This window comes from Dreissena polymorpha, chromosome 1, assembly GCF_020536995.1.
Source record: "Dreissena polymorpha isolate Duluth1 chromosome 1, UMN_Dpol_1.0, whole genome shotgun sequence".
Lineage (NCBI taxonomy): Eukaryota > Metazoa > Mollusca > Bivalvia > Myida > Dreissenidae > Dreissena > Dreissena polymorpha.
This window is the reverse complement of record NC_068355.1, coordinates 13152472-13180086: the sequence shown is the minus strand read 5'-3', so window position 1 is coordinate 13180086 and position 27615 is coordinate 13152472. Positions and strand designations below refer to the sequence as shown.

The window sequence follows — 27615 nt, the reverse complement described above, 5'->3', positions numbered from 1 at the left end:
TTTTTCCACTTAGAATATGCATATTATTGATAAATCTATGTTAAAGTTTGCGTACCTTCAAATATTTTCAATGTCCCTTGACATATTGCTTTCATATTTTGCATACTTCTTTACCAACATGATCCCAACCTATAAACAAGAGCAGACAACTGTATCAAGCATTTTGTAAGAATTATGGCCCTTTTTAGCTCATCTATTTTTTGAAAAAAAAGTTATGAGATATTGTCATCACCTTGGCGTGGGCGTCTGTGTCGGCGTCTGCATAGGCGTCCGGTTAAGTTTTGTGTTTAGGTCCACTTTTCTCATAAAGTATCAAAGCTATTGCATTCAAACTTGGTACACTTACTTACTATCATGAGGGGACTGGGCAGGCAAAGTTAGAATCTCTGGCGTGCATTTTGACAGAAATATGTGCCCTTTTTATACTTAGAATTTTAAAAATTTGGTTAAGTTTTGTGTTTAGGTCCATTTTATTCATTAAGTATCAAAGCTATTGCTTTCATACTTGCAACACTTACTATCATAAGGGGACTGTGCTGGCAAAGTTATGTAACTCTGACTGGCATTTTGACAGAATTATGGGCCCTTTATACTTAGAAAATTGAAAATTTGGTTAAGTTTTGTGTTTTGGTCCACTTTACTCGTAAAGTATCATAGATATTGCTTTCATACTTAGAACACTCGCAAACTATCATAAGGGGACTGTACAGGACAAGTTGCATAACTCTGGTTGTCATTTTGACGGAATTATGGCCCTTTTTAGCTCACCTGAGCACAACGTGCTCATGGTGAGCTATTGTGATCGCCTTTTGTCCGTCGTGCGTCGACAATATTTACCTTGTTTACACTCTAAAGGTCACATTTATTGTCCAATCTTCATGAAACTTGGTTAGAACATGTGTCTCAATAATATCTTGGGCGAATTCGAAAATGGTTCCGGTTGGTTGAAAAACATGGCTGCCAGGGGACGTGGCAGTTTTCCTTATATGGCTATAGTAAAACCTTGTTAACACTCTAGAAGTCACATTTTTAGTCCAATCTGCATGAATTTTGGTGGGAACATGTGTCCCAATAAAATCTTGGACGAGTTCGAAAATGGTTCCGGTTGATTGAAAAACATGGCCGCCAGGGGGCGTGGCAGTTTTCCTTATATGGCTATTGTAAAACCTTGTTAAAACTCTAGAAGTCACATTTATAGTCCGATCTTCATGAAACTTTGTCAGAACATGTGTCCCAATAATATCTTGGATGAGCTCGAAAATGGTTCCGGTTGGTTGAAAAACATGGCCGCCAGGGGTCGTGGCAGTTTTCCTTATATGGCTAGAGTAAAACCTTGTTAACACTCTAGAAGTCACATTTTTAGTCCAATCTTCATGAAACTTTGTCAGAACATGTGTGCCAATAATATCTTGGACGAGTTCAAAAATGGTTCCAGTTGGTTGAAAAACATGGCCGCCAGGGGGCGTGGCAGTTTTCCTTATATGGCTATAGTAAAACCTTGTTAACACTCTAGAAGTCACATTTTTAGTCCAATCTTCATGAAACTTGGTCAAAACATGTGTCCCAATAATATCTTAGACGAGTTCGAAAATGGTTGCAGCTGAATGAAAAACATGGCCGCCATGGGGCAGGGCAGTTTTCCTTATATGGCTTTACTGTATGGTAAACCCTTGTTAACACTCTAGAAGTCACATTTGTGGTCCAATGCTCATGAAACTTGGTCAGAATATTTGAACTAATAATATCTGGGCTAAGTTCAAAAATGGTTGAGATCAGTTAAAAAACATGGCTGCAAGGGGGCATGGCATTTTTCCTTAAATGGCTATTTACTACAAAACCTTGTTAACACTCTAGAAGTCACATTTATTATCTAATCTTTATGAAACTTGATCAGAACATTTGTTCTAACAATAGATCGAGTGAGTTCAAAAATGGTTATGGTTCGTTGAAAAACATGGCCGCCAGGGGGGGGGGGGCAGTTGTCCTTATATGGCTTTAGTTAAAACTTGTTGACACTATATTAGCCACATTTATTGGCCAATCTTCATGAAACTTGGTCAGAACATTTGTCCCAATGAAATGTTGCCAGAGATTGAAGCTGGGTCATATGAACTCAAAAACTAGGTCACAAGGTCAAATATGAAAAAAACTTGTTAAAAGTCACTTTTTTGGTCCGAAATAATCTTCATGAATCAGCTTGCATTTTTTTCAGAATAGTCTAGTTCCTTTGGCTTTCAGGTGAGCGCCTAAGGTCCTGATGGTCCTCTTGTTTGACTAAGTAACTTTGAACATATGGTTAAATTTTGTGTTTAGATCCACTTTATTTCCAAAGTATCAAGGCTTTTGCTTTCAAACTTCAAATACTTTCATGCTATCATAAGGGTACTGTACCTGGCAAGTTGAATTTTACCTTGACCTTTGAATGACCTTGACTCTCAAGGTCAAATTATTCAATTTTGCTAAAATTGCCAAAACTTCTTTATTTATGATCAGATTTGATTGATACTTTGACAAAACAACTCTTACCTGACATACCACAATAGACTTCACCCAAACCATCCCCCACGCCCCCCCCCCAGAATCCCCCCCCCCCCAAAAAAGTGTTTTTTGTTTCTTATTTTTGTAAAATATCATCTAATAAATGACCACACCCTAACACTAAACCCCCCCCCCCCCCGACCATGGTTAAAAAACACAAATATTTATTTTTATTATTTTATTTTTGAAAGACCGTCCAACCATCCCACCCAAAAATCCCCACCCCCCCCCCCAAAAAAAAATTTTTGGGGGCATTTTTTCTTATTTTTGAAAGATAATGTAATAAATGACCACACCCACTCACTTCACTGTCCATCCCACCCCTGCCTCCTTTGTGATTGAAATATTGAGATAGGTCGCTTCACCTTAAAAAAGAAAAATAGATGAGCGGTCTGCACCGGCAAGGTGGTGCTCTTGTTCCACTTAGAATATGCATATTATTGATAAATCTATGTTAAAGTTTGCGTACCACCCCAAATATTTTCAATGTCCCTTGACATATTGCTTTCATATTTTGCATTCTTCTTTGCCAACATGACCCCAACCTATAAACAAGAGCAGACAACTGTATCAAGCATTTTGTAAGAATTATGGCCCTTTTTGCACTTAGAATATGCATATTATTGATAAATCTATGTTAAAGCTTGCGTACCACCTCAAATATTTTCAATACTCCTTGACATATTGCTTTCATATTTTGAAAACTTCTTTACCAACATGACCCCAATCTTTAAACAAGAGCAGACAACTGTATCAAGCATTTTGTAAGAATTATGGCCCTTTTTTGTCTTAGTATCTGAATATTTTGTTAAATTTTGTGTTTAGATCCACTTGACTTCTAAAGTATTAAAGTTATTGCTTTCAAACTTCAAATATTTTCTTACTATCATGAGGGTACTGTACCTGCCAAGTTCAATTTGACCTTAACCTTTGAATGACCTTTACTGTAAAGGTCAAGAGTAAATTTTAGTTAAATTGCCATAACATCTTTATTTATGATCAGATTTTATTAATACTTTGACAAAACAACAATAACTTGCCGCAACCCAGAATCCCTGCCCCCCCCCAATGTTTTTTTCCTTTTTTTTATTTTTTAAAGATCATCTAATAAATGACTACACCCCACATTAAACCCCCCTCTCAACCCTCCCCCCGCACCAAACCCCAAAAAAATATTTTTTTCTTTGAAACATGGTTAAAAAAAACAGACAACAAATATTTATTTACTTTATTTTTGAAGGACGGTCCAAACTTTCCACCCAAGCTATTGCTATCAAACTTTAAATAAAATCTTGTTAGTTTGTTTTATGTGTTTACAAATGTTCAATAGATTGTGGAAAATATGCCTGAACTATTACCTTGACCTTATTGAATAATTTGAACAATTACCCCATGATGGCTTACGTTATACTGTCAAGCACTTGAATAGTCGAGCGCGCTGTCCTCTGACAGCTCTTGTTTGATTTGATATTTTTGTCCCTATTTAGTAAATATCACATTCTCATAAACATGGCAGAATATTTCAACTAGACATATTCTCATTTTGCTAAATATATGTATGAATTGAGCAAGAATAAACATTTATCGTCCAATCTTGATGAACATTTCTCAGAACATTAATCTTGAAAATATATCTCCACGGAGTTTGAATATGAATTACATAAGACCAAAACCAAGGTCACCATATCAAATGTTTTTTTAAAGCCTTTTAATATTCAAGAAGCTATATCTTTGTTTCAATCTTGATGAAACATGGTCAGAATGTTTTTCTTGACAATATCTATGCAGAGTTCAAATATGGCTCATGTGCATTCTAAAACAAGGGAACCAGGTCAAATCATGGTCAGAATTTATATCTTGATAAAACTAGGTCAACTTTTAATCCTTATCATGTTTCCAAAAAATATGTCATTAGGTAAAGTTTTGACGATTCTCAGGTGAGTACTTCAGGGCAATCTTGGCCCTTTTGTTTAATGTCTTCTACATGCCTTGAGCTATAATCCACTTTGTCTAGATAGATCCCCAGCTAGTCAATTACATCAAAGACTTAAGTCATTTTTAGCTCGTCTGTTTTTGGAGCAAATCCGAGGTATTGTCATAGCCAGCTCGTTGTCCGCCTTCCGGTGTCTGCTGTCCGGCATCTGCCGCCCGACATCCGCCGTCCGCCATGCTAAAACCTTAACATTGGCTCTAAAATCAAAGTGGAAGTCAAAGTGCTTCCACCTACATCTTTGAAACTAAATATGTAGATACACCTTGATGAGTTCTATACGCCACACCCATTTTTGATCACTAGGTCAAAGGTCAAGGTCACTGTGACCTCTAAAAAAATTAAAATAATTCTGACAAGTTTTCATTTATTCAAAACTTCACCCGCAGCCGAGCATTTGCACCGGTTATTCGGTGCTCTTGTTTATCAATAAGTGTGCATGAGGGAGTTTTTTAAATTTTAATTATATTTTATAGTATTATTTTTGGTATGTGAATGTTGATTTCCTAATAAACATTTGGACTCAAATTGGTGATATTAAGAGTAACATCATGCTTAGACTGCAAGTATTTTATTATTTTGTATCTGAGTGAACAGATTGTTTGTGTCACAGAAAACACACACAATATAATTGTGAATTAAAAAATCAAATGTTTTAGCCCCCACCCCTTATTTAAATTGCTTTAGTAATACTATAATATAAGTTATAATATAAGAATTGGTTCCAATTAAAATTATATTAAGTCTTTTAATGTTATCAGCATAAATTTATTATCACTCTACAAGTAGTAAAAAATTCATCAAAATCACTTACCTACCTAAGTGATGGTCTTAATACGACAGAGTTGGTCTTAATATGAAACAAATATTAAGTGAAATGAACATCATTCACATTTCATTAGAAGTTATGCCAATATAAGATGTGCTAACATTAATATGAATGTGTATATACTATATTGTATAGACTGGGTTGTTACTGTTATAATCATTGATATAATCATTATCTCAGGGGCTGCAGCGGTCAGGGCTGCCTCGAGGCTAGCAGACAGTGTCCCTACTGAAACATCTCCAAAACCATCAGCCCCTCGGCCTGCACCATCACCATCATCATCAGGAGCAGCACTACCTGCAACTGCATCCGTGGCTGCAGGGTCTTCCAAAACCAGAATAAGCACCCCTGTAAGAGAATTGTTATGTACGGGTTTTTAGATTTGACCATTCTGTGCCCAAGACAGGTCTGACTTGCTCAGTTCATAGACCACTTTACTACCAATGTGAGGATTTCCAGACCGCCACCTTCCATGTGTGGGGATTAGTCCTAAGGTATTAGTTTTACTGGGTATAGTATGAACACAATTATGATAAACCAGAGAAACATGGAAAAATTAAAAAAGGTAAACGGACCGTCCTGATATGACTGAAAACATAATGATGAAATTTGAAAAAAAAGGCAGTTTAATGTATCAATGTTTCTTGTGAGCAGATATGAAGTTAAACAAAATCAAATAAATGTGTATTAAATAAGTCAGTCAATTTACCCATTAGTTAATTTGAAGCAGATTATCAGATGTTTAAACAATTCTTGAAAAATTAAAATAATATGTCAGTGCATTTTTTGTTTTTTTTTTGTTTCATGAATATTAAAAGTCAGGGATACATGTTTCCCGCTTCTTTCTACAGATCTAATTGACAAAGGAGTCATTTTTAGCTCACCTGAGCACGTTGTGCTCATGGTGAGCTTTTGTGATCGCTTTTTGTCCGTTGTGCGTTGTGCGCTGCCAACATTTTCCTTGTTAACTCTCTAGAGGCCACAATTATTGTCCAATCTTCATGAAATTTGGTCAGAAGATTGGTCTCAATGATATATTGGATGAGTTTGAAAATGGTAACGTTTGCTTGAAAAACATGGGGCGGGGCATTTTTTCTTATATGGCTTTATATGGCTAAAGTAAAATCTTGTTAACACTCTAGAAGCCACATTTGTTTGATCTTCATGAAATTTGGTAAGAAGATTCATACCAATAATATCTTGGACGAGTTCAAAAATGATGCTGGTTGGTTGAAAAACATGGCCACCTTGGGGGCGGGGCATTTTTCCTTATATGGCTATAGTAACACTTTGTTAACACTCTAGAGCTCACATTTATTTTCCGATTATAATGAAACTTGGTCAGAAGATTTGTCCCAATTATATCTTGGATGAGTTCCAAAATTGTTTTGGTTGCTTTAAAACATGGCCACCAGGGGCGAGGCATTTTTCCTTATATTGCTATGTATGGCTTTAGTAAAACCTCGTTAACACTCTAGAGGCCACATTTATTGTCCAATCTTTATGAAATTTGGTCAGAAGATTGATCTCAATAATATCTTGGATGAGTTCGAAAATAATTATGTTTGCTTGAAAAACATGGCTTCCAAGGGGCAGGGCATTTTTCTTATATGGCTAAACTGTATAGTAAAATCTTGTTAACACTTTAGAGGCCACATTTACTGTCTGATCTCCATGAAACTTGGTCAGACGATTTATCTGGATAATATCTTGGAAGAGTTCAAAAATGATGCCGGTTGGTTGAAAAACATGGCTGCCAGGGGGCGGGGCATTTTTCCTTATATTGTTCAAGTAAAACCTTGTTAACACTCTAGAGGCCACATTTATTTTCCAATCTACATGAAACCTGGTGAGAAGATTTGTCCCAACAATATCTTGTTATCTCAGGTGAGCGACTTTGGGCCTTTCAGGCCCTCTTGTTTTAGATTTTTATGCACCCGGATCGAATGATTGGGGGTATATCGTTTTTGGCCTGTCTGTCTGTTATTCTGTCACTCTGTCATTTTGTCCCAAAACTTAAACCTTGGTTAAAATTTTGCGATATTTTTTGCAATATTGAAGATAGCAACTTGATATTTTGCATGCATGTGTATTTTATAGTGCTGCACATTTTGAGTGGTGAAAGGTCAAGGTCATCCTTAAAAGTCAAAGGTCAAATATATGGCTTCTAAGGGGCGCAATAGGGGGCATTGTGTTTCTGACAAACACATTTCTTGTTTTAGACACATGTTATTACTTAGATTCATTTAAAGTCATTATTAAAATGGGATGGAGGGGTAAAGGTATGACAGATTCTACTGTGTTATAAGCAGTCTGAAAATTCTAACTTTGAAAACGCTCAACACATAACACTTTGCAGCATGATTAGCATATTGTACCTGTTGATTTTTTTGTAATGAGCAATATCATTGGTTGTCTTACCCAATAAAATATTTTTTGTAATGAGCAATATCATTGGTTGTCTTACCCAATAAAATATTTTTTGTAATGAGCAATATCATTGGTTGTCTTACCCAATAAAATATTTTTTGTAATGAGCAATATCATTGGTTGTCTTACCCAATAAAATATTTTTTTGTAATGAGCAATATCATTGGTTGTCTTACCCAATAAAATATTTTTTGTAATGAGCAATATCATTGGTTGTCTTACCCTATAAAATATTTTTTGTAATGAGCAATATCATTGGTTTTCTTACCCAATAAAATATTTTTGTAATGAGCAATATAATTGGTTGTCTTGCCCAATAAAATATTTTTTGTAATGAGCAATATCTTGGTTGTCTTACCCAATAAAATATTTTTTGTAATGAGCAATATCATTGGTTGTCTTACCCAATAAAATATTTTTTGTAATGAGCAATATCATTGGTTGTCTTACCCAATAAAATATTTTTTGAAATGAGCAATATCATTGGTTGTTTACCCAATAAAATATTTTTTGTAATGAGCAATATCATTGGTTGTCTTACCCAATCATAATAGTTTTATTTTAAACTATGTATGCATTACAAAATTTTGTGGTCGAAAATAAAACATTAATACTTTAATCTAATTATCTTGTCAATAATAGATGAAGACTTAGCAGATTTCTCTGTCCAATTAAAACAAAATCATCAAATCAAAACATTTCCATGCTTGTTGGTGGATTTCACGTGGATATTTCTGTACTCTGACCTCAGAAAAGTTGAAATTTTATGGGAAAGAATATGATTTCACGTAAGATATATATCTGTACTGTGACCCCAGACTCAAGAGAAGCGGAAGCACGTGGTCTCCAGTGATGATGACACAGATGAGTCTGAGAATTTGAGACCACAGCTACCCAAGCAGTCCACCAGTCTCAGCTCTGTGGCTTCAAGTGTCTCCAGCAAGTCTGAAAAACCTCCCCCTCTCAAGAAAACCAAATGTAATTTTTGATTTTCTTGGTTAATATGATTACAGATGTCTACAGTTTGTTGTGCCCATGAAGTAATATATGTTTGAAAATGCCTTTAAGTCTCTCCCCTGTACATGTATCTGTGGATTTGTCCCACTATGTTTGTCAGGACATATTTTCCTGTGACACATTTAGTTTTAACAGGAAAGATTTGTTCACCAATTTATGTTTTTCTTTTTTGATGTTTACCCATTGTTATTTAATTATTATGAACAAATAAAAAGGTTGGTGTAGTTGATTGGAGGAGGAGGAGGATAAACCTACTATTAACGATATAAAATCAGCAATATTTAATTTCATATGGGACGGTAAGCCTGATAAAATAAAAAGAACTCAGTTATTTTAAGACATAAATGCATAGTAAGAAAGAACACAAAACAAAATTAAAAGTACACAGTCATTTTATTCATGTTTGTATGAATACTGTTAAATAACATGTATTGGTAATTTAGTGTAATATTTTGGCAGTTTATTGACCGCAGTAAAAGATAGTTAGAATTCCACTGGTTTTCAAGAGTTGCCACATGGAATTTTTGAAAAAAATCTAGGCATCAATGACAGGATGGTGTCACGCTTGCTTAAAGTAATAGAAGCAAACACAGTTTCCACATTCATCTTTAGCATTTGATATTAGCAAACACATGATCTCCATAAAACACAGACAGTTCTCCAAAGAAATTTTGGTAGTGATGGAGTCTTTGCAACAGTGAAATCAGTGTTCAGATCCAATCGTCACCAGGTCTGCTGCAGAGGTTTGAGCAACACTTGCATCTCAGCAGCGTCTAGGTTTTTTGATGTTTTTGGTGACCATCTGGAACTGTTGCCTGTGCATGGAGCCATGGCATGTTTTCTGAAACATAAATCTCAAGCGCAGAGAAAGTAGGATTCATACAAAGCATCCAACAAAACAATATTTTTTCTGGAATAAGTATGAAATTCAACAATATCATGAATGGGTGTGGCGGGTGGGTTTTTAAAAAATTTCAGTTTTTTCTGTAGGTTGAAGCCTTGGAATCCAATGCCAGGAAGGAAGTGATCTCAGAACTATTTATAGAATGGGCATTAACTCTTTTTAATCAGGAAAGAGAACTCTAGTTCATCAACATATAGTATGCCCAAGATACTCTCCCTTGAAGGGTCCACATTTCTGCTAAAATAAACTGGGTTTTATTGTTTACCGGTAATACAATAACCCACATTATTTTAAGACATAAATGCATAGTAAGAAAGAACACAAAACAAAATTAAAAGTACACAGTCATTTTATTCATGTTTGTATGAATACTGTTAAATAACATGTATTGGTAATTTAGTGTAATATTTTGGCAGTTTATTGACCGCAGTAAAAGATAGTTAGAATTCCACTGGTTTTCAAGAGTTGCCACATGGAATTTTTGAAAAAAATCTAGGCATCAATGACAGGATGGTGTCACGCTTGCTTAAAGTAATTACAATTTATTATTATTATTATTTTACATATGTACCACGCATAATCTAGTATATATATAGCTCCATATATACTATATCCAACCTCCATTGAAAATATCAATACTCCTCAGTATATATATATCTCCATATATACTGTCCAATCTCCATGTATTATACTCCTGAGTATATATATAGCTCCATATATACTGTGTATAATACTCCTCGTATATACTCCATGTATATACTTATCTCCATAAATCCGCTTCGGGTCGCCTTTGTCCGAGCAGACCCAAAGCATCTAAATGCAAACTTAAAAATGAACATTTTGAAATGAAATTTTGTGAAATGTGCCAAATATAGGATGGCTTCCCTCCAAAACTGATTATCTCCAAAAGGAGCCATATTAAGGAGAGGAGAACCACCCATACCTATATAAAATATTGTTAACTTGTGAAATAATGTATAATTGTTGACAGTGACACCATCCCATCATGAGCGGCCTAGAATTTTCCGCCACTGCAAATTGGTAACAATTTGTCCCCCAAAATTATAGGCCTTAGCATTTAATAAACTTAATGTCGCTGCCAAGAAAGTTTGCGATTGCTTCACCTATACTGAAGATGAATAGTTCATTGCCAACATCTGACAAATGGACTTTATCAACATGGAACATTCCTGGGGTACTCAAATCAATTGATTCTATCAAAATTGCCCTACCCCTAGCAAAAGATAACACATAATTTGAAATTGTGCGATTGATTTTTTGACGTTTGGAATTCATTTTCTTTTGATAAGAATTGTCAACCACTTCCCTAGTCCAAGATAATCTGGGAAGAATGAATACCCAAACAATCAATGAGTTAGGAAATATATCGAAAAGATACTGCAACTCAGATTTAATTATTCTTATAGTTTTACATTGATTTGTACTTGTGATGTTATTTCCCCCAAAATGAAGGAAAATAATTTCAGGAGTTCGGCCTTTAATCATACCAAGTTGGATTACTGGATGCAAATCTTCAACTCTCAAACCACTCTGACCATCCCAGGAAATGGTGAAATTTTTAAACGTGTCCCTGTGTCTTGAATGGAAGCGTTCCCCTGCCCATCGAATATGTGAATCCCCTACCAGCCAAACTGCTGTAAAATAAACCCAAAGAAAGAGTTGTTATAATTACAGGCGCAATCGCAAGCTATCTTGAGTTTTCATAAGTTTTACTCCTACATTCTTATATAGCCTGAATAACAGTTCGACGACCAACGACCCATACGTTTTATTGTTTCATCAGAGTAACCTTGAAGAGCAAGGTCGGTTGCTCTACCAATCCTAAAGCTATGTGATAATACTTTTGAAGAAATACCAGCCTGTGCACAGGCTTTCGACAACACAGCTGAGAACTGATATCTTGTCATTGGTGTATTGTTGGCATGACAGAAAAATTGCTCAGATCTGGCAGGGGCTATAGCTACGTATTCTTTTACAGCATTAATGCATATGCTTGTTTCCTGATTGCTAGGAATACGCACAAACACAGGTCGACCTGTTTGGTTAGTTTTACTCATCCTAACTCGAATTATTATTGCATTGTTTAACCCTTCAAAAGTGATGTCTTGTTTACAAAGTGCTCTGTCCTTTGTGTTATTTGAGCAAACAACTAATTCACTTATCCTAAACAAACCAAAGTAGGCCAAATAAAATACTGCTGTAAATAGTTTTGTTTCAAATTTTGAAAAACATACATTGGGAAGAACTGAAACTAATCTGTTCAACATGCCCAGAGATATAGGCACTCTGAGATCTTGCTGCTGCCTTAAACGTTTGCAACCCTCCAACATCTTACTGACTACAAAATTGCTAAATGGATTATAGAATCCCCTGATTTTATGCACAAAGCTAATACCTGACATATACAATTTGATTGTTGATGGTGCATAATTCTTTTCAAAGCAGTATGAAATGTACATAATAAATTGGTTCAGTGGTATCGGCCATGTATCCGGTAGGTTATAAGTAAGCCTGAAAGTATTAAAATGATTAATGGCAAGATTATATGCTGTTCTTGTGCTGTCAGACACACTGGTTGTTATCAAACTAACAGCTCTTTGTTGAATATTTTCCATAGTTGGGGTTCCATTATAGATGGGCTTTGATGTGCGTTTGGTACCAGGGTCCAAAATCTTTGCATCTGCAAACGAGACAAGGCATCGGTTATTGAGTTTTTTACTCCAGGAACATGTTCAGCCTTCACCACAATGTTCATCTGCAAACATTTTAATGTCAAATTTCGCAGCAAGACCATAATTGAATCAGATTTGGAAGTCATTTTGTTTATTATATGGCACACTGCCATATTATCTGATCTAAAGCATATTTTCTTTTGCTGCAATTCCTTGCCCCATGTGAAAATGGCGACAACAATAGGAAATAATTCAAGAACTGTAATGTCTGTTGTATATCCATGTTTAAACCATTCATCTGGCCACCGTTCAGACATCCATTTACCTGCAAAATAAACTCCAAAACCCATGCCTTCGCCTCCTGCACTGTCTGTAAACAATTCTACATCATCATTGTAGGACCAGAATCTGTCGTGAAAAACCCTAATGCCATTAAAATTCACAAAAAATTGTTTCCACATCATTAAGTCAAGTTTTATGCCCTTGTTAATTCGCAAGTGGTGATATGGTTTTGTTAGACCACAAATGGAATCAATCAGCCGCCTACAGAATGGCCTGCCAGGAATTATTGCCCTGCATGCAAAATTTAGAACACCAATTAAACTTTGCATCTCTTTAAGTGAGCATCTTGTTTTTTGTAGCATGTTGTTCAGTAAAATCAACACTTCTTGAACCTTATGAAGTGGCAAACGTATCTCCATCTTGTCAGAATCTAGTTCTAAGCCTAAAAATGTAAGTACTGTAACCGGACCTTCAGTTTTTTCTGCTGCTATCGGCACACCTAATTTCTGCATACAGCCTGAAAAAATTTCCATTAGATGTCGACATTCGCCAGAGTTTCTTTTGCCACCACCCAAAAAATCATCTAAGTAATGGATTAAATAAGTAGAGCCTGCTTTCCTTTGAATAATATGTGTAAGTAAATCTGCAAAACGATTAAATAAGTTGCAACTTATGGAACATCCAAATGGCAGGCATTTATCGAAGTAATAGCAGTTATTAAATACAAAACCTAACTGGTCAAAATCATTTGGTTCCACTGGTAAAAGGCGAAATGCACTTTTGATGTCCATTTTAAACATTTCACACTTGAAACCTAGATCCTGAATCATGTGTACTGCAGTATCGAAACTAGTATATTGTACAGTACACTTAGCTGGGTCGATATAATCATTTAATGACCGGCCCGCTGGATAGGAAAGGTGATGGATCAGTCTAAACTCTTGTTGCCCTGTTTTTTTAGGGACCAAACCAATTGGTGATATTCGAAGATTTGGTAAAGGTCTGCTTTCAAATGGACCTGCTACGCGACACAGTTCCACCTCTTTATTAATCTTTTCCAAGACAATATCCGGAAGTTTTAATGCAGATTTAAGATTTTTGGCACTAGTTGCTATGCGAGGGCCTTCATACTTTAATGAGAACCCTTTTCTAAAACCCTTTACTAAAAATTGAGATTCTGTAGTATCGTAATCATAAGATTCAGCCTGTAAAATATCAACGTTTATTGGTGAGGGTGCTAATTGCATGAAATTATTGCTTTGGAGCTCTGAACCGCTGACCTTGGCCCCTTTGAAACCTGAATGCTCCCCTGTAAGATCCCCGAAAGGAATTATTGGGTTTGTGGGGTTGAGTTTGCTGTGGATGCAAATGTGGTTCCTTCATATAACAAGACCAAGAGCCATGCTTTGGGCTTTGACATACTGCACAGACGTGTCGGAACCTGCAGTTGTTCCATTGACAGAAGCCTTTGTTAAAGTCAATGCATGGAGGTGATAGATTTGGTTGAATGGAAAATGGCCGATTTGCTTGGGCACCAATATTGCCTGAAAAACATCTGAGCCAAAGGTCAGCATTGATTTTTGACCATGGAGAGAAGTACTTGGACTGACGCAGACGGAACTGCTCGTCATATGTGCGCCACCCTGTGCCCCCAAATTTGGCAGCGGCCTCCCTTATTGTAAACATATAATTAAGCATATGCTGAGTGTGATCAGGATGGGCCTGGAGATAGATGCTGGAATAAATCAAAAAAGCATCTGTCCATTTTTCGATGGATGGTATTTTTTCGCTATTGGCCCTTGGAGCAGAAACAATTGTTCCACTTTCATCAACACTCAAAACTGCATTTGTGAACTGGTTATTAAGTTCTACGGCTCCTTTGAGAAGAACAGCAATGTTAATGTATTCATTTTGCTTGATTTTTATTTGTATTTGTTCAGGGACATGAATACCCAAGGAATCCCCGCCACACCTTATCATTTCAGGCCTATTTAATTCATAGACCTGAGTTGAAGAACTGTTTGGGAAAATATTTGATTCATCTATCAATGTTTGGGAGTCAACACATTTACCTCTTTTGTTGGTATTTTCTGATTTGTCAGAAGCCAGCAGTTGGATAAATTCTGGCACATCATGGTCAGATGGAGCTTCATCTCTTTGCCTTTTTTCCTCATTTTCTGTCAGGTTTGTCTGAGCTTTTCTTTTTCTTCCAGCAGGTTTTCCTCTTCCAGACATTTTGAGATGTTTTTGTAATATAACTAATTATATCTCTGCAGATGAATGTAGATTTTTAAAAAATTTCAGTTTTTTCTGTAGGTTGAAGCCTTGGAATCCAATGCCAGGAAGGAAGTGATCTCAGAACTATTTATAGAATGGGCATTAACTCTTTTTAATCAGGAAAGAGAACTCTAGTTCATCAACATATAGTATGCCCAAGATACTCTCCCTTGAAGGGTCCACATTTCTGCTAAAATAAACTGGGTTTTATTGTTTAATACAATAACCCACATTAATTCAATCTGTAGAAAATGGAGGTATCCAATTAACGAACATTGACTCATTCTTGAATGCAACCAAATGCAGCTGGGTTAAACGATACCTAGATAATACCAATACGAGTAAATGGAAATTATTCTACCAGAAAATCCTAAAAAAATATGGTAACTCCTTACTCTTTGAATGTAACATCAGCAATACTATCTTACATGAAATTGCAAACGAAAACATATTTCTGTCTGATGTTCTATCAGCGTGGAGTGATGTCACTCATAACTTAGAAACCCAAACCAGCAGTAAAACAATTTTATGGAACAATAAAGACATAACTTCAAACAATAAGACGTTTTTCTATAAAGACTGGTTTGAACGAAGCATTAAATATGTCGACCAATTATATGACTACAGAATTAAGGATTTCTACTCTTTTGATAATATATGCTACATATACGGAATACCTTCAAATAATTTTCTGAAGTACTACACACTAATCAAAAGCATACCCATACATATTAAATCTGAAATCAATACAAATAATACACCATGTACTCAAACAACATTTGTAGAAAACATACTTGGAAGAAAAAACAAAACAAATAAAATATTTTACACACTACAAATTAAAAACCCTACAGAAAACTCCAAAATCCAAAATAAATGGCAAGTCTTTTTTGGACAAAAATGAACTTAATTGGAAACACATATTTACCATGCCATATAAAGCAACTATTGAAAGCACACTGAGAAATTTTCAATATAAATACATCCATAGAATTATAGCTACAAATAAATATCTCTTTAAATGCAAATTATCTAACTCAAATCTGTGTGACTTCTGCAGTGAAAACATTGAAACTATAGAACATCTTTTTTGGGAGTGCAAACACATCCAACCTATTTGGAATCAATTAATATCTTTTCTTGAACAACATCAACTAAACGTTAAACTATCTTTCTTAAATGTAAGTTTCGGAATTAATTCATTGAAATCAATAGACTGTAATAATATTGTGAATTTTATGGTTATATTGATGAAATATTTTATCTTAAACATAAAGTACAAAAAACAAGTACCAAATTTTAATTGTTTTGTCCATAGTCTTAAACTAAAAATCCAGATTGAGAGAGAAATAGCCCTTAGTAATGACACATTACAAATCTTTGAACAAAAATGGAATCTGATTAAATTCTCATAATGTTTTGTCCACCTATATACATTTCACTCTTATGTTAGTTTATCTCTCTAAAATAGTTTTGTTTATATTTTTATTTTTATTTTATTTTTCAATCTGACAAGATCATTGTGAATATACAAAAAAACACAAAAGTCCAGTATGCTTTCTTCCGACTTTATACAACTCATCATTTTTCATAACTATTCCTCTGTTGTGCTTTTCTTTTCTCTCTAAAAAATATATATATTTATATATATATATATATATATATATTAGCATATCTTGTATAACATGTCTGAACTTTATTGCTTTGTACAATCACTATGTTGTATGATCATATACATGTTTACATTGTATGTATGATATTGAATATAAAAAAAAAAATTTAAAAAAAAAAAAAAAAAAAAAAAAAAAAAAGGATAAACCTACTTGGGCTGTATATTTCTTATCCTACTTTTCCTATATATTTAGGCTTTATGAATTCTTTATGTGGATGTCATCCAGTATTTTTATGGTTTGGGCATCAGTTGATACCCAGAATTATTACCATGGTTTTTGTTAAAGAAGACATAATGTATTTGTATTTGATATATAGGCATCCTCTTTTGCAGCTGAGCCCCCAAAAGACTCTCCAGTAAAGGAGTTTAGTAGACTTATGGAGAAGGTCACATTTGTGCTGAGCGGCTACCAGAATCCCCAGAGAGGAGAGATCAGGGACCAAGCCCTGGCAATGGGAGCCAAGTACAGTGGGGACTGGGGCAAGGGGTGTACCCATCTAATGTAAGTACCCTTAGGAAATACAGTGGGGACTAGGGCAAGGGGTGTACCCATCTAATGTAAGTATCCCTAGGAAATACAGTGGGGACTGGGGCAAGGGGTGTACCCATCTAATGTAAGTACCCTTAGGCAATATTTGGGTGACTTGGGCAATGGGTAAGTACCCTTAGTAAATATTGAGAGGACTGGATCAAGGGGTGTACCAATCTGATGTAAGTTCTCTTAGAAAATACAGTGGGGACTGGGGAAGTGGTGCACCCATCTGATGTAAGTTCTCTTAGGAAATACAGTGGGGACTGGGGAAGGGGTGCACCCATCTGATTTAAGTTCTCTTAGGAAATACAGTGGGACTGGGGAAGGGGTGTATACATCTGATGTTAGTTCTCTTAGGAAATACAGTGGGGACTGGGGAAGTGGTGCACTCATCTGATGTAAGTTCTCTTAGGAAATACAGTGGGACTGGGGAAGTGGTGCACTCATCTGATGTAAGTTCTCTTAGGAAATACAGTGGGACTGGGGAAGTGGTGCACCCATCTGATTTAAGTTCTCTTAGGAAATACAGTGGGGACTGGGGAAGTGGTGCACTCATCTGATGTAAGTTCTCTTAGGAAATACAGTGGGACTGGGGAAGGGGTGTATACATCTGATGTAAGTTCTCTTAGGAAATACAGTGGGACTGGGGAAGGGGTGCACCCATCTGATTTAAGTTCTCTTAGGAAATACAGTGGGGACTGGGGAAGGGGTGCACTCATCTGATGTAAGTACCCTTAGGAAATACAGTGGGGACTGGGGAAGGGGTGCACCCATCTGATGTAAGTACCCTTAGGAAATACAGTGGGGACTGGGGGAAGGAGTGCACTCATCTGATGTAAGTTCTCTTAGGAAATACAGTGGGGACTGGGGAAGGGGTGCACTCATCTGATGTAAGTTCTCTTAGGAAATACAGTGGGGACTGGGGAAGGGGTGCACCCATCTGATTTAAGTTCTCTTAGGAAATACAGTGGGGACTGGGGAAGGGGTGCACCCATCTGATTTAAGTTCTCTTAGGAAATACAGTGGGGACTGGGGAAGGGGTGCACCCATCTGATTTAAGTTCTCTTAGGAAATACAGTGGGACTGGGGAAGGGGTGCACTCATCTGATGTTAGTTCTCTTAGGAAATACAGTGGGACTGGGGAAGGGGTGCACCCATCTGATTTAAGTTCTCTTAGGAAATACAGTGGGGACTGGGGAAGGGGTGCACTCATCTGATGTAAGTACCCTTAGGAAATACAGTGGGACTGGGGAAGGGGTGCACTCATCTGATGTAAGTACCCTTAGGAAATACAGTGGGGACTGGGGAAGGGGTGCACCCATCTGATGTAAGTACCCTTAGGAAATACAGTGGGGACTGGGGGAAGGAGTGCACTCATCTGATGTAAGTTCTCTTAGGAAATACAGTGGGGACTGGGGAAGGGGTGCACTCATCTGATGTAAGTTCTCTTAGGAAATACAGTGGGGACTGGGGAAGGGGTGCACCCATCTGATTTAAGTTCTCTTAGGAAATACAGTGGGACTGGGGAAGGGGTGCACTCATCTGATGTTAGTTCTCTTAGGAAATACAGTGGGACTGGGGAAGTGGTGCACTCATCTGATGTAAGTTCTCTTAGGAAATACAGTGGGACTGGGGAAGTGGTGCACTCATCTGATGTTAGTTCTCTTAGGAAATACAGTGGGACTGGGGAAGTGGTGCACCCATCTGATGTTAGTTCTCTTAGGAAATACAGTGGGACTGGGGAAGTGGTGCACTCATCTGATGTAAGTTCTCTTAGGAAATACAGTGGGACTGGGGAAGTGGTGCACCCATCTGATTTAAGTTCTCTTAGGAAATACAGTGGGACTGGGGAAGGGGTGCACTCATCTGATGTAAGTTCTCTTAGGAAATACAGTGGGGACTGGGGAAGGGGTGCACTCATCTGATGTAAGTTCTCTTAGGAAATACAGTGGGACTGGGGAAGGAGTGCACTCATCTGATGTAAGTTCTCTTAGGAAATACAGTGGGACTGGGGAAGGGGTGCACTCATCTGATGTAAGTTCTCTTAGGAAATACAGTGGGGACTGGGGAAGGGGTGCACTCATCTGATGTAAGTTCTCTTAGGAAATACAGTGGGGACTGGGGAAGGGGTGCACTCATCTGATGTAAGTTCTCTTAGGAAATACAGTGGGGACTGGGGAAGGGGTGCACTCATCTGATGTAAGTTCTCTTAGGAAATACAGTGGGACTGGGGAAGGGTGCACCCATCTGATTTAAGTTCTCTTAGGAAATACAGTGGGACTGGGGAAGGGGTGCACCCATCTGATTTAAGTTCTCTTAGGAAATACAGTGGGACTGGGGAAGGGGTGTATACATCTGATGTTAGTTCTCTTAGGTAATATTGGGGGGACTGGGGAAGGGGTGCACCCATCTGATCACATTTTTAATTCAATCTGACATTTGCTGAGTACACTTAAGTCATGTTCTTATCATATCTTAATTTAGTTTACTCAATTAGTTTTAATAATATCATCTTCAAACATGGTATAATCTTTTTAAGCATAATATTTTTTGCTCATGGTGAATTTTTGTTCCGGTTTGCTGAAAAACATAGCCGCCATTGTAGAATTGCTAGTTCATTCTTCAGGACACTTGGTTAGAACATTTGATTTAATGATATCTTTGGCTGAAAAAACAGGTCAGTTCCTTTGTATCTCAGGTGAGCAACTTTGGACCTTTTAGGCCCTCTTGTTTTAATTAATATTTGTACGGGCATATTATTGGTTGACATAGTGTCAGGATATGCCCAAGCAAAACCACTGCTGTTTGAGAATTCTTTCCAATGAAAGCTACAATATTGTTAACCCTTTCGGTGCTGGAACCAAATTTTTAAGGCCTTTGTAAACAGTTTAGATCCAGATGAGACGCCACAGAATGTGACGTCTCATCAGGATCCAAACTGTTTGCTATTCTGATAGTATTGTTTGAAAAAAATCGAAGAAAATGCTAATTTTTATAATTCAGCAGACGACATTTTAGCAGACGACAAATTTCCCAGCATGCAAAGGGTTAATGATGTGTGTCATTTTTAACCAGGTTTTCCGAAGGAAAAAACTGGTTATTAGATTGGCGAATGCGGGCGGGCTGGCTGGCTGGCTGGCTGGCGGGCTGGCTGGCTGGCTGGCGGGCTGGCGGAATAAGCTTGTCCGGGCCATAACTATGTCGTTCATTGTCAGATTTAAAAATCATTTGGCACATTTGTTCACCATCATTGGACGGTGTGTCGCGCGAAATAATTACGTCGATATCTCCAAGGTCAAGGTCACACTTTGAGTTCAAAGATCAAAAATGGCCATAAATGAGCTTGTCCGAGCCATAACTATGTCGTTCATCGTCAGATTTTAAAATCATTTGGCACATTTGTTCACCATCATTGGACGGTGTGTCGCGCGAAATAATTACGTCGATATCTCCAAGGTCAAGGTCACACTTTGAGTTCAAAGGTCAAAAATGGCCATAAATGAGCTTGTCCTGGCCATTACTATGTCATTCATTGTGAGATTTTAAAATCATTTGGCACATTTGTTCACCATCATGGGACGGTGTGTCCCACGAAAGAATCAGGTCAATATCTCCAATGTCAAGGTCGCCACGACTAAAAATAGATTTAAAAAAAAAAAAACTTACAAAGGGGGTTAATTTTTTTTGGTCATTTCAAAAGTTCAGTTTGAGTTTTCTCCCTTTATCAGATTTTTTTTTCACAATGAAAACCTGGTTTTGTGACAATTTTGTCCCTTGTTCAGATGTGCCTTTGCGAAAACTCCAAAATACCAGCAAGTGAAAGGCAAGGGACGCATTGTAGACAAGAAATGGATCAATGACTGCTACAAACAGAGGAAACTTCTGCCATGGAGAAGGTTTAAACATTGCTAAAAGTGTATCAAAAAGAGAATTTTCTAAATAAGATTTCTATATTGCTGAACAGAGAGCAAATAGTCCTAATTATACTTTGCATTTGTCTCCAATAGCATACTGTAAAGGTAAAGTTTGAAATGTGAGGCTTGCTGAGCCTTGTTAGCCTTTTTGGAAAAATTCAAGAACGAATGATATTAACCTAATATTTTATTTATCCTACAATATTTAAGTTTGTTTTTTGTGTGAATGTTTTTTGTTAAAAATTAATAGCCATGATTAATTAACTTTGGTAGTAATATCTAAATTATTTGTGATCTTTGATGATTATGCTGCTAATAATAGTCCTTAACAGTTCAATGCAAAAGCAGAGTATAAGGACACAATAGCTCTTTAGGCCTAAAAGCAAATTTAGCAATCCTCTTTAATGTAACATACTCAAGTAGAGCACATAATGTTTTGTTTTAACTTAAATTCTTGTTTTACTAAAGCAAAAGACCAAAAACAAAGCAATTGGTAACTTTCAAATAGTGTTCCCCGATTTTATCCCTACAGATATTATTATTTTTTACTAATTAAAAATTATTCTTATCCAAAACGCGAAGCTCATTTGGCACTCTTTTGGTGAACTATTAAGTCAAGCTGGCTTTAACCACCAAAATTGTGATTTGATTAAAATCACAATGCATGTTTTCCTCAATAATTGTTTGCTTTATGTTGTAAATCTGTGCATGAAATAATAAATAAATGCATTTCATTTGTTCATCCCCATTCTCCTTTTAGATTAAAAAACAGGTTGTGTAAACAGGCAATTCTTTGTGGATAGACATTTTTTTTATCAACTAACAAAGGAAATACTAATGCACTAATTAAATTCATCAGTAATTAAATTCATCTTGAAATTGTATGTCAATTACCTTAAAAAGTGAATGTACAATATATCAAAATGATAAGATATAAGATTTAAAACTTTAAGGTCACTGACACTTCTCAATCTTTCAGTTATTCCACAAATCTCGTAATTAGAATTAATTGCCTTATTTTAATAAAATTCTACATTATTTAAGAAATCTGAAAGGCAATCTTACTAGTTTATTATACCAATAAATTTCAACACTTTTATTCACATGTTTATTTCTCCATCAATTTGAAACACCCAATTTTGTTATTGTTTTATTCAACTACCTTTCAAAATGCCCAGACACTTTGGTCCTTGAACTCTGATGAAGTAGTGATTACTTCAGTGTGGCCTTTTAAGACAAATCAAAATATTAGGGTTGTTTTATTGTATAGATAAATTATGACTTTGATTCTGTATTGATTGATTAAATGATTTTTTTTATTGCTTCAATTAAATATTGATATAAAGAAAATTGAAACACAGATCTAATGGAAAATGTAGACCTTCAAAAGAATGTACATGTGGTTGTCCAATAAACTGTGTCTGTCCTGAAAAGTATTTTTAATTATGTTTATTCCACAACCAGAGTTTCCATCTATGAAACATTTTAGTAGTTTAATAAATACAATTTAAGCTATACACGTCTCAGCTAGAAAATTTCCGTTATACTATCAAACAGGAAGAATAGTCTTGGGACTTTTTGTGTGAAAAAAAGTATGTTACAAGGTTTGAAATGCATTCCCAAAACAATAAAAAAATAACAACAAAACAACCACAAACAACAACAATCCAACACATAAGCAACAAACAAAAATGGAAACAATTTAACTCAGCAGAATATAGCAATAAACTTTGATCTTTTGGCCAATGTGACACTCACTGCATGTTTCAGTTATCGTATTGGTGATGCAGAATCCCCGGATGAAGCTTCTGATGACGAACCTCTGACAACCACACCAGGTACTGGTTTAGTGTTAGTGTTTGTTGTTAAACCTGGCACTGGTTTAGTGTTAGTGCTTGTTGTTAAACCTGGTACTGGTTTAGTGTTAGTGTTTTATGTTAAACCCGGCAATGGTTTACTGCTAATGTTTGTTTTTAAACCTGGTACTGGTTTAGTGTTAGTGTTTGTTGTTAAACCTGACTATGGTTTAATGTTAGTGTTTGTTGTTAAACCTGGCACTGGTTTAGTGTTAGTGTTTGTTGTTAAACCTGGTACTGATTTAGTGTTAGTGTTTGTTGTTAAACCTGGCACTGGTTTACTGCTAATGTTTGTTTTTAAACCTGGTACTGATTTAGTGTTAGTGTTTGTTGTTAAACCTGGTACTGGTTAAGTGATAGTGTTTGTTGTTAAACCTGGTACTGGTTTAGTGCTAATGTTTGTTTTTAAACCTGGCACTGGTTTATTGCTAGTGTTTGTTGTTAAACCTGGTACTGGTTTAGTGTTAGTGTTTGTTGTTAAACCTGGCACTGGTTTAGTGTTAGTGTTTGTTGTTAAACCTGGTACTGGTTAAGTGCTAGTGTTTGTTGTTAAACCTGGTACTGGTTTATTGTTAGTGTTTGTTGTTAAACCTGGTACTGATTGAGTGCTAGTGTTTGTTGTTAAACCAGGTACTGGTTTAGTGCTAGTGTTTGTTGTTAAACCTGGCACTGGTTTAGTGCTAGTGTTTGTTGTTAAACCTGGTACTGGTTTAGTTATAGTGTTTGTTGTTATACCTGGCACTTGTTTAGTGCTAGTGTTTGTTGTTAAACCTGGACTGGTTTAGTGTTAGTGTTTGTTGTTAAACCTGGTACTGGTTTATTTCAATTGTTTGTTTTTAAACACAATCTAGAAACAGGAGATTTATAAATTGTTTCATGGAATGTATGTTTGTGTGATACCAAACCGACTAGGTCTCTGTTACATCTCAAACAAATATTACAAAATAGATGTTAAGATGCATTCAAACATTTTGTAATCATTGTTAAGGTTAAAGTTTGAATTACTCAATTGTCTTGCCAAAGACCAAAAGCATACAGTAAAACTTCACAAGTTTTTGTCAAAAAATGGTTTGTCTATTTTATGACTAACTAACAGAATACTTTTAACATAATTTTCAAAAACCTTTATCAAGGTCTGTGTTAAGAACCACATGTCTACTTTACAGCTCAATGTAAATGGCAAACTAGTTTAAAGGTCAAATTACATCATTATTAGCTCACCTGTCACGAAGTGACATGGTGAGCTTATGTGACCGTGTGATGTCTGGCGTTCGTATGTGTGTGCGTGTGTACGTGCGTGTGTGCGTGTGTCCGTCAACAATTTGTTTGTGTAGACAGTAGAGGTCACAGTTTTCATCCAATCTTTATGAAATTTGGTCAGAATGTTTATCTTGATGAAATCTGGGTTGGGATTGTATTTGGGTTATCTGGGGTCGAAAACTAGGTCACTAGGTAAAAAACTAGGTCACATTATAGGTCAAATAATAGAAAAACCTTGTGTAGACAATAGAGGTTGCAGTTTTCATCCAATCTTTATGAAATTTGGTCAGAATGTTTATCTTGATGAAGTCTGGGTTAGGATTGTATTTGGGTCATCTGGGGTCAAAAACTAGGTTAAATAATAGAAAAACCTTGTGTAGACAGTAGAGTTCACAGTTTTCATCCAATCTTTATGAAAGTTGGTCAGAATGTTTATCTTGATGAAATCTGGGTTGGGATTATATTTGGGTCATCCTGGGTCAAAACTAGGTCACCAGATCAAAAACTAGGTCACTAGGTCAAATAATATAAAAACCTTGTGTAGACAATAGAGGTCGCAATATACACATAAAAATGGTACTTGACTATGTATGTAAACATATTGTGGCAATGTTCAACCACTTTGTGATCTGGAAAATCCTCAAGTATTATTATTGTATTACTCATATTACACATCTGTGTATCCCTTTTTCTATAAGACTTATATTAAAATAGTCCTATTTGGACTCTAACATTTAAAACACAGATCACAAAGTCTAAAGACTCCAACAAACCCATTGCAGTATATACTGAACAGTGGGTCTGGTAATGATGATGCCACATACAACAGTATGTGTGTTTTCACCATCTTTACTTATAAAAATTGGGCTATTCTTTCTCTCTCTCCTCCTTAAAAAACAAAACAAACAATAACATACAATAACAACATCATATTAATGATAATAATTAATAATAAGCACAGTAACATAACATAAAAATAGTAATTTATAACTATAAAACAAGTCCAAGTTCTTTTTGTGATTTATCATCTTTTTCTTTCATTTATAATTTTTGCATACAAACTATTATTGTTTACTTTTTCTTAAAGTACAACGTCAGCCGCGGGAAAATCTATTTATAAACGGATTGACCTACTTGCAATCCTTAATAAGAATTTTCGGCCAATCAGCGCCATCATTTTATAAATGCATCAACCAATAAAAACGCTGCTTTTTAACAGCGTTAGGCATTGTAAAGTACTGCGTCTTTTTAACGCTTCTTATAAAGGTTAGATTTTTTTAAACCAATAGATTTTTATTAAGGCACCGCACCAACACTGCAAAGTTTCTATTTATATCAATGGTACAGCCCAGTAAAATGGGGCTGTCCATTTTATGGCCGTTTTCGGCTTTTTTACGCAGAGTTCTATGTTAAGCAGTGTGCTCGGGCAATGGTTTATAACCGAAGTCCCGAGGGTAAACAATCCCATTAGTCAGTTAAAGGTCGCAGTTTTCATCCAATCTTTATGAAATTTGGTCAGAATGTTTATCTTGATAAAATCTGGGTTGGGATTGTATTTGGGTCATCTGGGGTCAAAAACTAGGTCACAAGGTCAAAAACTAGGTAAAAAAGTAGAAAAACCTTGTGTAGACAGTAGAGGTCACAGTTTTCATCCAATCTTCATGAAAGTTGGTTAGAATGTTTATCTTAATAAAATCTGGGTTGGGATTGTATTTGGGTCATCTGGGTTCAAAAACTGGGTCACTAGGTCAAAAACTAGGTCAAATAATAGAAAAACCTTGGGTAGACTATAGAGGTTGCAGTTTTCATCCAATCTTTATGAAATTTGGTCAGAATGATTATCTGGTTTGGGAATGTATTTGGGTCATCTGAGGTCAAAAACTAGGTCACTAGGTCATATAATAGAAAAACCTTGGGTAGACTATAGAGGTCCCAGTTTTCATCCAATCTTTATGAAATTTGGTCGGAATGATTATCTTGATAAAATCTGGGTTGGGAATGTATTTGGGTCATCTGAGGTCAAAAACTAGGTCACTAGGTCAAATTATAGAAAAACCGTCAACAATTTGTTTGTGTAGACAGTAGAGGTCACAGTTTTCATCCAATTTTTATGAAATTTGGTCAGAATGTTTATCTTGATGAAATCTTGGTTGGGATTGTACTTGGGTCATCTGGGGTGAAAAACGAGGTCACTAGGTCAAAAACTAGGTCACTAGGTAAAATAATAGAAAAACCTTGTATAGACAATAGAGGTCACAGTTTTCATCCAATCTTTATGAAATTTGGTCAGAATGTTTATCTTGATAAAGTCTGGGTTGGGATTGTATTTGGGTCATTTGTGGTCAAAAACTAGGTCACTAGGTCAAATAATAAAAAAACCTTGTGTAGACAATATAAGTCACAGTTTTCATCCAATCTTTATAAAATTTGATCAGAATGTTTATCTTGATGAAATCTGGGTTGGGATTGTATTTGGGTCACCTGGGGTCAAAAACTAGGTCACTAGGTCAAATAATAGAAAAACCTTGTATAGACAATAGAGGTCACAGTTTTCATCTAATCTTTATGAAATTTGGTCACAATGATTATCTTGATGAAATCTGGGTTGGGATTGTATTTGGTTAGTCAGGTAAGCAATTCAGGGCCATCATGGCCCTCTTTTTTAAGCTTACAAGAGCTCAAAATGTGAGAACATGCCTTTTATTTGAGAACATAAATGTGGGTATGTTCCGTCTCATCAAGAGCTCATTGAATTGTGTGTTGTTTATTGTTATTTAAACAAACCTAAATATGTGGAAATGAATTTAAAACTTATTATTGCTACAAAACATTTTGTAAGCATACAGTTTATGATTTATTGTTTATGCTATCAATACTGTGGCAAAAATAACACGTATTAATATGCTTTATCAAGATTTGGTTACATTTATGTGATAAGTTAAAAAAAATATCGGAAATAATAACATAATGTTCTTTAAAATAAAAATCATCTCACAAACTTTGAGTCTGGCACATTGATATTTTCTATTTACTCTGTTAATTCTGGAAAAAGGAATTTATTTTTAATAAAACAGTTTCATGTCATTGTCACTGTTTAAAACAGTGAATAACATATGCCAATTTTATATATGTGATATTTCCTTATATACAAAAGGGAAAAAACACACACACATAAAATAAACAAAATGTTTAAATTGATTACTCAGTATCAAGATATACTAGTATATGTTGTTTCTTTTTCAGTTCCAAAGAAGCCAACTCCTAAGAAAAAAGGTGAATTTTATGTTATTTGTGTAACTGATGGACTTTTCAACAGAGTTTTATTCAGTAGTGTTCTTCTTGATACTAGTGTATGTATCTATATGCATAGAAGAAGAATTACTTGTCCCCCGGTTTCACCGGAGGGGACTTATGGTCTGTC

General features: G+C 35.8%; 2 protein-coding genes across 7 annotated transcripts in view; one reads left to right on the top strand and one right to left on the bottom strand.

Moving 5' to 3' along the window:
* LOC127871494 (DNA repair protein XRCC1-like) overlaps window positions 1-27615 on the top strand; it is a 75453-nt gene that overhangs the window by 19966 nt on the left and 27872 nt on the right. For all 6 annotated transcript variants that reach the window (XR_008045386.1, XR_008045375.1, XR_008045397.1 and 3 more), the window contains exons 7-12: window positions 5538-5707; window positions 8606-8765; window positions 16966-17134; window positions 20947-21060; window positions 22849-22916; window positions 27438-27467. Coding sequence is in view for 3 of the 6 variants with exons in the window: in XM_052414478.1 (XP_052270438.1) it covers window positions 5538-5707; window positions 8606-8765; window positions 16966-17134; window positions 20947-21060; window positions 22849-22916; window positions 27438-27467 (711 nt within the window). In the remaining 3 variants the exon portion in view is untranslated. The remainder of the gene's footprint in view (window positions 1-5537; window positions 5708-8605; window positions 8766-16965; window positions 17135-20946; window positions 21061-22848; window positions 22917-27437; window positions 27468-27615) is intronic.
* LOC127871680 (uncharacterized) lies at window positions 9179-15189 on the bottom strand. The gene is made up of 2 exons (XM_052414813.1): window positions 14756-15189; window positions 9179-12409 (listed from the first exon to the last, which is right to left on the bottom strand). Exons 1-2 carry the CDS (start codon window positions 14916-14918, stop codon window positions 11445-11447), a joined length of 1128 nt encoding a protein of 375 aa, XP_052270773.1. The 5' UTR covers window positions 14919-15189; the 3' UTR covers window positions 9179-11444.